At 48.1% G+C, this 12,417-nt stretch overlaps 2 protein-coding genes across 2 annotated transcripts; both read left to right on the forward strand.

The window, feature by feature from the left end:
- Window positions 1–7,292: 7,292 nt before the first annotated feature.
- Window positions 7,293–8,390, forward strand: GLAREA_00688 (uncharacterized protein; the record flags this gene model as incomplete). The annotated part of the gene is made up of 1 exon (XM_008085446.1): window positions 7,293–8,390. One exon carries the CDS (start codon window positions 7,293–7,295, stop codon window positions 8,388–8,390), a length of 1,098 nt encoding a protein of 365 aa, XP_008083637.1.
- Window positions 8,391–8,616: 226 nt separating this feature from the next.
- Window positions 8,617–11,268, forward strand: GLAREA_00689 (uncharacterized protein; the record flags this gene model as incomplete). Its single annotated transcript, XM_008085447.1, has 5 exons — window positions 8,617–8,866; window positions 9,013–9,273; window positions 9,445–9,571; window positions 10,468–11,114; window positions 11,168–11,268. The coding sequence occupies 5 exons, from the start codon at window positions 8,617–8,619 to the stop codon at window positions 11,266–11,268; spliced, it is 1,386 nt and encodes a 461-aa protein (XP_008083638.1).
- Window positions 11,269–12,417: the final 1,149 nt, after the last annotated feature.

Genomic DNA, 12,417 nt, shown 5'->3' on the forward strand with positions numbered 1-12,417 from the left:
GTTCGTCATAGTAAACGGAGCCTTCATCGGGCCGCCATCGGACGATGCTGCTCGGTCGGAGTACCTAGTGGCGTTGCCCCGCTTGAACGTCGGGCTCAGTTCGAAGTACCCCGCGCCCGCTTCGTCCGTCAAAATCTTATCGATAGCGAGATTCCTCTTGCTCGAGTGTTCTTTTCTTGGCAAAAGAAGACGTCGCCGGCACCAAACAGGAGTATATTTTCGGTTCTTTCCTCTACTTTCCTTGTCATTACACCAGAATTAGTGCCTTTCGTATACGGCACATTCTTCTGCATACAATCCGCGAGGTCGAAAGCTCGAGTATGTTTGGCATGAGATGCATGTCAGAACATGGGAACGACGAAGGCTCGGTTTCTGAGCGGAAAAGCGACAGCAATAATAAACACATCGGTCAATTAGCTTACAGCCTCACCGAGCATCAGACAAAATGCTCGACATCCAGACAACATCTACTTGCCAAACCGGTTCTGCGGCGGCGTGTCACTAACCATCACCAGCCCGACACCCTGAATTGTACCTGTTCGCCCAATCGTGACCGACGGTAAATATCTCGCGCAGGCTTCAGTGCCACGACTTCATGGAGTCGTCAGCAGTTTGGATGCGAATCAAATGGTCTCGAGCGAGATGGGAATTCGCAGACCGCCGCGCTTTTGCAGATGCTTCGGTGCATGGGTAGATCTCGCCGTAATATGTCGGCGATACCAATTTCTACCCCATTCGCCGGCCACTAAGTACATCTATTTTGATGTAAAAAACAACTGCGGTCAAACATGCATATTATTCACCGAGGGGTGATTTTGGCATGTGGTCAAATAATCCCTACCTTGCGGTGCCGAATTTGAACCCTCCGGACGGAAGGACGTTCTCTGGGAAGCAACGCAAATCATGATCCAACAAGGGAATAGGAGTCTCGAACTTTGTCGCTTATAAAGTCACAACAAGTTGTGCTGTCTGACTGGCAGCCACTTCAGGCCGGCGGGGTTGAGTCAGTGTGCAGGGCAATAACATCCTCGACATAATGGTCGTATCGCCTCTCCTGGCCGGCGTTTCTTTACACATCCCCGTGGCTGAGTCCGGGATGCAAATGGTTTGGTGGATTCTTGTTGAAACTATTCGACTTCTCACCGACGATCCGAGTGCTGCCATCGACATGCGTAATATGTGACGATGACAGGACCAGGGCAAAATCATCGTGCATGCTGTACCACCCCATGCGTAGTTAGGAACTTGGCCTGGGTACCGCAAAGTCGAAGCGCTGGGCGGCGGCGAGTCTGCAGGAGCGAGTTTTGACTTGTCCCTTCTTGCTGTGGGCGCTTCCTACTACTGTAGCAGTCGAGTAATGTTCAGCACGCTCCGAACCCTACATTATTGTTGTAGGAATCCTGTCACCAACAGCAACGGCGCTCACGGAGCTTGCACAATGGTCAAATGTGATGGCCCATTCTCGGGCTACTTGGGTAGGAGAAGTTGCTCCCCGTATCGCCTACTCGTTTCCAAACTTGAAGCCGATACGTGTTGACTTTACGAGCAACTTTTTACACGCTTATTCTTATCACAAACCAACCGTGAGCCATGAGGATGGCCTCTTGTTGATGATTGTTCGACGTTACTCTACTTGCCTCCGGATTTCACTTGTCCCCCGTACCAACAACATTTCCACGAAACGGCCCAAACAATGAAACAATATACTATTTCAACCGTTCCAGAAGGCTGAACTCAAAATAAAACCACTCCTCCAAACACAGCGACCGCACCGGCTTATTATTGCATCATCCGAGGAGGGTAAATCTTCACATGGTCCGGCACAGGGCAATCCATAACTCTTCTAATGATACTGTAATCAGCTCAGCCCAGCTCACGAGCGAGAGCAGGAAAACATGAAGTCATGCAGCGCTACCAAAGGCAGCCAATGTTCAACAATTTAGTTATCCCTGGTCGTTAATAATGAGTGCTAGATGGTTATGCCACCTCTCTTCTGAGCCAGCCATCTTCCTTCACTAATGCCATGCTGAGAAAGGATGCTGTAGGACTCAAGCAAAAGGAACATTCCTCGGGGACTTGTCAATTATACCTGGAATACGGCAAAGATGTTAGCGGAACTCACACATACGCTTGGCTTGCCATTGTACTGCGAAAAATATTATCGCGACAAGAGATCTTGGTGGCACTTTTCTTCTCTTCCTTGTTCGGTAATAGCACAACACTCCTCGATGCTATCGCTACTTATGTATCTTTCTACGCTTAAAATACACTAAAATGGTCCTCTTCGTCAATGAGATACCAAGCGGCTCATCGCAATCATTACGCTTCTGCCACTACGCTTAGGTTATGATAAAGAAATGATTTTGAAAGGTCCTCTTGAAAGACACAACACTGGGCTAAAAGTCGTCTTTTTCCAGCATTTTGACTTCTTTCAGTATCTCGCCAATTAATTGTCAGAAGGGTTCATTTGTGCCGAAAAGGGTAAAGCACTCGTAGCCATATAGTGCGACCGTTTCAAAGGACCGAAGTAAAGAGACTTCTCAAATTTGTCGAGCGTAGACTAATCAAATATACGAATCACTATCCCGTCACATGAACATCCTCGGTGGATCAAACAGACCCAAACAGAGTCTTTGCAATTCCCATGCTACCAATTTACTCTAATAAGACTCGATAACGCAAACTACAGTGTGCATAAAGTGCGAGAGGTTCAATCTGATAGCCGGCTGCAAAGAGCTCGGTTACAGATAGGGGATCAGGATGAGAAGCCGATGCTAACATACTCCAGTAATTATTCTTGGGTTTCGAAATGTGCTCCAGTCGTGCAACCAACACTAACCAATTAGTACCATGTCCTCACTGTACAGGAAGGTTTTGTCACTACTCCGAGGTGCACAATTTTACTTCCAGGCTGTAACCTTCCCGATACTGAAAAATGGAACGGGCCACAGAGAAACTCAAAGCACGATCGAGGCAAAGGTCTTTGCGCCGTTACTCCTCTACTGATGCATATCATCCCTTTACGCCGGAAACAGTAATCACAACTGGTCTCAACAATCGCTACGAGCGCTACTGTGTGTCGCTGTACCCCGTATCATTTTTCACCTACTGAGAAAGCATCTGGAGCTATTCAATTAGAACTTCGATCAAACGATTATCCCGAAAAAGTTTATGACTAGAGCGAAAGGAGGCCGGCACCTCTTTCAGCCTGATCTTTTTGAAGATTTAACATGTTTCCAACCGAAAAGCCTTGGATCTGTGCCACCAGTTCCGCCTCAGACCTCCTCCGGTCGAGGAAAACCAAATAATCTCCAATGCGGTTCACCTGCCCTGGCGGGGGACTGACAACGTGGGGTGGTAAGTCTCGAAGCCTCGTTTGCTGTCCCGCGTTATGCCTTAAAGGGTACTAATATATTAATGATTATCTCACACATAGCCGGGCCTCACAATCAGATTTCAAGGGTGCGCTTTGTCAGTGGGTTTATTGGCCGAAAGTAGAGGCAGTATCTGTGATTGAATACATCTTCTGCCGAAGTCTCTGAGGTATCATTATCATTGGGTGATAAATTGATAATGTTGTTATTTAGAAGCCGCCTTTGAGGAAGCGAGGTGTGGTGTTTCTTCGGATCCATGTAACGCCTTGTGAGAAACCCAGCACTCGGATGTTATGCGCCTCGCGAATAAATATTTCGCAAGCTCTCCATGATTGGATGAGACAAACTCAGCAGCCGGCTTCAGGAAGATCACTGCCATCAGATTACGCGGTTGGGAAATCGAAGAAAGACATAATTCTGAGGTCCTAGGGGAAGGCCATAGGAGATCTTCGACTCGCTGGTGGTCGTTCGACTTTCGACGCCGTTCCCATACCTCGAATGGGAAGTGTATCACTTCGAAGTACACCGAACACTAATCGTTCGTCATACCGTACCTCATCCTACTTCTAGACTAGTAAGAAGTCTACGTTTGGGGCGACAGCATGCGCACGAAAGTGTACCTTTCATACTTCCGTACCAGTACTAGTCTCACGCTTCTACCACTAAGAAGCCATGGCCTCTCTGTCTCAGCCAGGCCTGCCGAGGATCCCAACAGTGTGGGTGAAGCCGTCTGCCGCCCAAGAAAAAAAAAGAAGGGGCAAACTACTTGCAGCGAGGGTCAAACCATCAGATGACTAGTCGATAGACGGTGGTCGTGTTTCTGGATCTGGTCGTATTTCATTGTTTTGAACTGTGTAGCCTGCGCGACTTCAGTAAGGTAACCATCCTCCGAAGCGGTTCTGAGATGATTAATGAAGCAATATGCACAAAGAGGGTTTCCAGTATTACAATATGGCGGCTTTCCGTTCGTCGAGAATTCAACTCCCATCGCGTGAAGTATCAAGAACGCATGACTCGACTGCTGAGGATTACCACGACGAGGTTGAGTACGATGACCATCCTTGAAGATGCGGCCCCGTCTCTCTTTTGGCCACGATATGTACAATTCTGTACGCACTGCGCAGGACGCAGGACCTCACAGCTGGGGTTCTAATTGGGTCCGCAACCCCCAAGAAGCTTTTCATTTAGCGTTTGCTATTGTTGTTTACCAGGATCGTGTGGCCTCCGTTGCAAAACAACGCCCAAGAACACCGCATGCTCGCTCTGGACAGGGCTCAAAACATTGTGTGGAAGGGCAGGGAGGGCTTCCACAACTTCCACCGTTCCACGAACCCATAAAAGAATCCGCGGGTCAAGGGTAGATCAAGGGTATATCGGGATGCAGTCACTTCTCCACCAAGTGTCAAGGAGGAGATATCTACAGGGGTCTCACCAGATACAATCTTTTCCCACTCAAGAGATTATTCCAGCCTATCCATGATTACGCTTACGGGATGGGGTCACAGCCGTGACGATGATGTGGTGCAGTTTTCCCGAATGCCAGCATGGCCTGCGACCATTACCATCGAATCAAGTACGGTGCGTAAACTGCCATCCACCTGTACAAAAGTAAGCTTGAGTTGCTCGCGAGGATTGATTGCTGTGTTCGATCCATCAGGATTTTCGTGCCAAAGGATAGTAGGGTACGCTCGAACGTGGAGTAGTTCGAATATAGATTATTGACGTGAGATGAGCAGCCGTAGCGAAGCTCTGCATCATTGTTGATGGTCGGATCGTGCTCATCGTTTTATCTTCTCCAGAAAACTAAAAATTTGCGTCACGTCGCGGTGGCACAACTGTTAGAGTCGCAGCACTACTGAGAGGACAGTTTCCGGTGCAGTCCAGTTGAGGATCCAGCCCAGTCAAGCGAGCCCGAAGAAAGGAGGTTTTGCCCTTGACGATCCGCGCTCCACGCGTTGCAAAACTTTGCCAATAATAATCAATATCAAAATAAGTTTCAAGAGAAATAAATTATTAGTATTACCCTAGCGGCGTCGCACCGCGGACATGGACGCCAGCAAGCAACCTGCAGCGAGTGGACTTCTATCAGACTCGAAGGGTTTGGCTTGCGAAGGCCAGACTCAAGATGGATTCAGATTTCAGGACGGAGTATTCCCTCGCACTTGCCGCAACGACCATTGGAGGATGGAGGAGAATGCAAGAAGCGCTTTGAGTTTGCAGCTTCCTCGCTTTCAGAAATGCGGTCAACGGCGGTCGGGAGTAGTGACAGGCTCAAAGTAGTCGTTCTACCACTATTATGGCTCTGCCACTGCAATGCTTTTGCAAACGTCCACTTGGCTGCTGAGCGAGAGTAGTGGTACTGAGTGCTGGTTCGCTCGTAGGTGCCGCTAACTCAAAGGTGGCCCGCTCATTTGCTCCGTTTGTCACTAGGAGTTAGACCACGAGGCCGTTCATACCCCAACCGCCAAAATGCAATAAGAAAGTAGTGAGGAAGAATTTGCCCTTACACAAACGGTCGAACCTTTTCGGTGCAGAGCGACAGATAGATTATACACTTGTCCGATGGCCTGTCCTCAGAGTGTGACTGGTTACCGCCGGTCTTTCATTGGCTTCTCACCATCGGACCCCGTTCGGTTCCCTTCGTCAAGCCGATTCATCAAGCGGAGGTTGTGGACGAAACCAGCTTGACAGACTCGCAGGACAGCCCAAACTAATAATGCAAAATGCCAGAGGAGGCGTAAGGTTACGACGCTGGAGCCACACCACCCGCAACCGCTGCTGCGAGCCGAGATGCGGATAATGACACGCCCAGCTCAGGAGGCAGGAGGCCTGGAGGAGGAATTATGGAATGTTCGGTGGTGAAGCAGCTGGAGCCCACTCGTTCTCGTGTTTTGAGATCGTTCCTCAGCGGCCGCTCGCGCTGAGTCGTTGCTCAAGCGACTCAGGCCCATTCCAAGACGAGGTCTCTGAACAGTGAACACACCACCTTCGGTCGATCCAAGCTTGTGCCTCGAATGGTTGCTTGGAAAGCGTTGTCTTCCAAGAAGTGCCGCCCTTAGTGTTTTCCTTCTTCCAAGGAGGGGAAAGGATATTTCGTACGCTACGAATCACGAAAAAGGCAGGCTGACCGCCCCTTCCCTCTCGTGCTGGTCAAAGTGGCTTTGTGAATAACCCAACACCAGCACCAGCACCAGCACCGGCGCACCACTCCTCTCTTCAAGTGATTGCGTTTGTGTTAGGGTGCTGCTACTGGTGCTTCGCATCCTACCCGTACGGAGTACTCATCACCGCACACGACCGTGGTGGGGTTGGTTCAACTTGTTGACTGGCTGGCCAGCTGGTTGGCTCAGGACTGGCATGTTGATCGTCACACACTCTGCATCTTTTGAACCACCACCGTGCGCCTCTCTCGCTCATACGTACCCATACGCACCCAGCCGCGGGATGTAGCCTAGTCGTGGAGCCGCTTGACCTCGAACTGTCCTTGTTGCAGGCCAGGGGCTCGGCCACCTTCCACCATCAAATTCTGACTTCAACTGCCAACAAAGATCCTGGTGAGCCACTATGCATCCCCAGAAGAAGCTCAGACCCGATGAGTTCCCTAGAATGGAATCCTGGCTCGTTCGTTCGTTGGACCCATCGTCAGCCAGATGACACAGACGACATATCGGGACATTTTTAAGTCACTTACAAGGTACCGTCCATATTTGTCCTCCGTTGTCTAGGACTCTAGCCTCGACGTGGTGATCCCTTAGATTCCTTCTTATTATGTCTTTCCCCTTACTCCGTACTTCATTTCACCACAATCTATAATACACGGTCACCGCCTCGAAGACTTTTTGATTTATATATCCGCCGCCATTTCTACCTTTCACGTATCCTTACTCTCCTTCGTACTCAAACACAAAAGCAAGTACCATGAATTTAGGGAATTGGGAAACGAGCGGGTTAGGGTACGCAACAGTTGAGAGTCTATTAGAAGACGTCTCGAATCAGATGGCAATGTCAAATCTATCACGACTCTCTCGACCATCGAGTACATATTCGCAAAGGACAAGCGGCTCCATGCGTGTCGTCAAACCAAGCAGCGCCAGCAACAGTCCTCGAGGATCCATGGGTGCGGGCAAAAGGAGAACTGTGGTGTCCGATGGACCTTATCGACGAAAGGCTACCTTTAATGACCAACACACTGCCACCTCCATGTCTGCTGGATTCGTCTCGAACGAAGCTCTTCAAGTTCCAGCACGAACGAATAGGCCGGTCAGCTGGCATCCCTCCTCGCAACAACCGCCGCAAGTTCCCTCTCAGTCTTTTTATCCACCCACGACATACAATTACAGTCACCAGCAATACCAATATCCTTCATACACTCCAGAGGTCTATTCATCATACAACTCTCCCAGCATGAACTATGGCCCAGCTACAGTACCTCTTAGCTCTTATGAGCAGCAATATCTTCAGGGAAATTCTGGTGCATATTTCCAAAACAGTTATCTTTTTTCTCAGCAGCCCATGTCGACTGAGGAGCGGCCATCACAATACACACCTCAGCCAGAACCAAGCTTGGAATCGATGGTATATTCTCAACATGATTGGGATTCTTTCTCCGCCTCCAACTTTCAGTCAACCACGGCACCACCCACACCCGAAAATTTCCTACCTATTCAGCACCCCGAACCCGCTATGGAGTCTATCCCGTATCAACCTCTCTCTGATGATGAAGACAGCGGGGAAGAACTACTCGGCCTAGGATTATACGATACACCAAAGTCACCAGAGGCCGACCCACAGTTGGATAACTACAAATCACTTCTGATGAATACCTTTGTTGGCCACCCATATCAAGGGCCAGAAGTCCTACCTTCGAATGGGAAAGGTTTGAAGCTTGAGGAGGGCTGGACTCCACCTAGCGACGATGGTGAGGAAGACGGCGAGGGTTCAGACGAGGATGATGATACCGCCCCGGTGGCTGTAGCGTCACATGATCATCAGAATTATGGTGGCAATTGGGTATAGGACTAGAGATCTCACGATCTAGGCGTTTGTTATTTTGGATTAGGTATGCATAGCATCTGTGTCGGTACATGGGCGTTTTCTCTGGCTTGGGCATAGCATCAGGCGCTACTGGAGTTTTCGTCATACCCAAATGGATTTGGCCTCTGAAGCCATTCAAATCAACTACATAAATTTCAGAATATGAAATAAAAACTAAGAAAATTTTACAAGCAATCTTCGTCCCGCAATGACTACCGATAAGACTCACAATGTTGCCATAGCCAACAGCATTACTTGGAGATCAACACCATTGGATCTACATTCCGCTATCCTCTCGGCTTTTCAATATGTCTTCTACTTGTTCCACGCTTCACAAATGTTTCTCAAGGTCTCAAATGACATCCCACTTGTTTTCCCACCATGCGTTCCAGTCCAATGTACCACGCAACCAAAAGAAATCATCATTCTTCATCGATCGAGCCTCAGTCAGGGGTATGGTACGATTCGAGGCTAAGAATAGGGTGAAGTGCTGGGATTCGCTTAGATCGCACCCGTGTTTAGCGAGTTTGTTTCGGCTCCGAGGTCCGAGTTCTGGGACGCGGGCTTTTTCTGGCTGATGTTGGTTTGGTCTTGGCCGACCTAGTTAGGAGCTGGAGCACCACGCTTGCACGTGGAGACGACTTTTCTGGAAACACATGTAAGAAGGACTCGCAACCCGAGCGGGCTTTCCAAGTGCAAAGTGCAAACACGACGGGTCTGGAGGGCGAGGAGGCAGCCATGGTCCAATATGTCATTACGCCGTGGCGGCATCAGTCTGAGCTTATTGAAGTGCGGGAGAAGCTGTATGGGAATGGGAAAGAAGTGGCGGCCATGAGGGATGCGGTTGATCTGGTCGGGGTGTGGAGTGAGTCTGCAGTTTCCTTATTTCTCAGCAGGCTTTCTGGTCAGCATCTGGAATGCAACTCCTTTCAGGAGAAAAGAAAGGATCAAGCAAGCATGGTTTGCTCTTCGATCAGATTACCGAATCATAGCAGCCTTCGCTCCTTCCGGATATGGTCGCTGACTGTACGAATAGTGCAAAGAGGTAATTGCCCGCATCTAGTGGAGAGTACGGCTCTGCTTGTTGCAGCGGTCTTGAACGATCGACGAGGTGGAAACTCGACCTATTGTGTTAGAGCCGCCTATGGAGGTGCGTTTAGTCGGTGAGTTTAGCTTTTTGTTGAGAGATTACTATAATACTGCTTTTTGAATTCCATTTCAGACGGACAAGCCAACCAAAGGTATTTCCCGACCTCTCAAATGGTCTGGACCTGTCTAGTTGATATACGGTACACTCCGTTCAGACCGAACCAGCCGATGACGCAGAATAATTTTCTTGCTCAGAAAAGTCTTGTCAGAGAGCATTTGGCTACGTGTCTTTGGCTACAATCCTTGGCTAGTTGCTCTCTAACAGGAGAAGCCAACGGCACTTCTATCTCGGCAATATATCATCTGAAAGTCGGACAACACTCTCCTCTTTCGGATTGAATTGAAGCCAGTTTGCGCCGTGGCCCAAGTCTGGTAGCGAGTGTAGACAACTGAGCAAGCGTTTCAGCACCATCAAGTCTGTCACGATCGCATAAACCCAACGGACCCCCACGGAAATACTAGAGAGGATTTTCACATAGTCACTTGTCGTATCGTTTGTGTCACATTGGAGCATGAGTGTAAGAGAGTTTGTTTGAGATCAGTGATTTTCGCTCAGAGCTCGATATTATTTTTGTCAATGAACCTTAAAAGGTGTTCTTTGATAATGAACCTGATAAGTGTCAGGGCAAAAGGTCCGCGGGTCTTAATTGCTAGAATATCTCAATTATTCGTCTTACATTTACTACTTCTCTGCCAATCAAGATGTCCTACTTGATACTCTATATTAATATTGGCATGAAGACTGTTCACTTCTGTACTTGCAGGTTGCAAAATTACACCGATGTTAGCAAATGCTTTACGAACCATGAGCATATTTCAGAAGGTCAATACGTTGATCGTAAGAAGGCTGCTGGCTGTGCTCTGCTACGCCATCTGGTAAAAGCCTAAGCAACAAGCTGATGACTTCCAGGTTTGTAACAGGTCTCTTAGATGGACACCAAGTCAAACAGAAGAAAATGAGCATGTACTCAATTGCCAAATCAATCGGACTACCAGCAACCTATGTTGAGCTTCGTCACCAAGCCACCCATGAGGAACTACCATCACTCTCGAAGCTCAGAACTGCTACGCAAAAAGCACTCAATTGGATCTGGGATTACTACTGGGTCAAGTTGACCATCGAAACTGCGCCAGCACAAAAGCATGACTGCAAAGCCTTCGTCCGTAGAATAGTACAAGAAACCGACCAGACGCGGCGAAGCGAACTAGAATCGAAACTCGGTGGCTGGGACGAGGATGAGCTCTTGATGGCGCTTTTGGAAATTCAATGGAGTTCAAAAGATCCGGCAGTCTTATTACGGTGTGTCAATTTGCACAAGAAGATTACCAAAGGAGACTCAACGCCAAAGCCAAGTGCAAAGAGCTCCAAATCTAGCACGCCTATGTCCAAATTGGAGAAAATGAGAGCGGAAATGGCTGCGATGGATGAAGGACTTGACGAAGTGGAAGCAGACATTGAACCGGTGCCCGAGGAACGAGAAGACATGGATGTTGATGAACCGTCAAGTGGGAAGGGCTGGTCACTCTGGCAAGGACCTTGGATTCCAAAACCCATTGGTATGGTTTGACGAAAGTGGCCACCACTACACGACCTATACAAACTTGAGGAGTCGATACCGGCTTCGACTGGATAGTCATGATGCAGATCGACTGGCGTATGGACTTGATCCACCAATATGAACTGTACCGGAGGATCGCCACTGCATTTTAGAATGATCAAGTGGTGGTTAGGATTGAAAACCTGTCAGGTAAATATAGCCCTTTGCTCCAAGCCAAAGGTCAACACAATGTTTGCTGCGCAAGAAGGGAGCCCGAGGGCGGTAGAGCTCAAGGAATGGCTTAAAAGAGATCACAACCTTGTTTGTAGCTTCGGTGTCTAGATATGGAACGTCGAGTTCCCGTCGGCAACTTGTTAATTTATGCCTAAGCGGACCATATGACTCCCGAGAATCATCGCAAATACACAATGTCTCAAGCTCTGGTGAGATTCTAGAAGGATTTGCTCGAAGAATAAGAGCATCATGCTCTTAGACTCTCAAATACAGTATTGAAAGTTCTTGATCTAATTAACAAGGTAGCTGTAAATTATCGATAATCGCTCAAATGAGTCCTCACGTAGGTTCAGCGTTTGAATTATCCTGGCGTGCTACTGTTTTAAAGAACTATCTTAGCATTAAATAAGCAAGACCGAACGAAGAGAATGATAAGCCCTACCTGTTTTCTACGACATCGACCAACGAAACACAGCTATAGGCACGAGTACTCATCAACTGGCATCAAGAGTAATTCTTTTAGTTCGCAATCTTGAGACAGAGAGCCATGAATTTACAGCAGTAAATCAGCAGTCCACCTGAATCATTGCACTTATAGTCTGAATTACAAAAGCCACTGCAATATGGCAGCTCGCGGAGACTTTTCAGTTCAAGTGAATAGAAAAGGAGGAATCAACAATCACAAAGTCTAGTCGGTATGAGCAAATACTGGAGCAGGGACGAAGAGGCTCATCGGCTCACAGGCTAGATCTTTGAGTCTTCACGTCTATATACATGAGGATGATCATGTACGCACCTGTTTGTACATTTTCGTCGATTGGCCCACGATGACTATAATCCTAGACCAAGAGTAAAACCTCAACATCTGAATCGCATAGATCGAAAAAGAATATCATATCAGAATAGTAAAAATTGCATGGCGTATAATATTTATTTTCCTCATTATATCCCATCTATGTGCCAGCCTACAGAGTTGAACAACCAGGTATGAGTAGGAAAGACTTCCGCGGACTACCTCTCATGAACTCCATCCGGCCGTCTTCAGTTACCAGTTCAACGCCAGATCAAATGATGTAATAACATCACCC

This window comes from Glarea lozoyensis (assembly GCF_000409485.1).
Source record: "Glarea lozoyensis ATCC 20868 chromosome Unknown GLAREA3, whole genome shotgun sequence".
Lineage (NCBI taxonomy): Eukaryota > Fungi > Ascomycota > Leotiomycetes > Helotiales > Helotiaceae > Glarea > Glarea lozoyensis.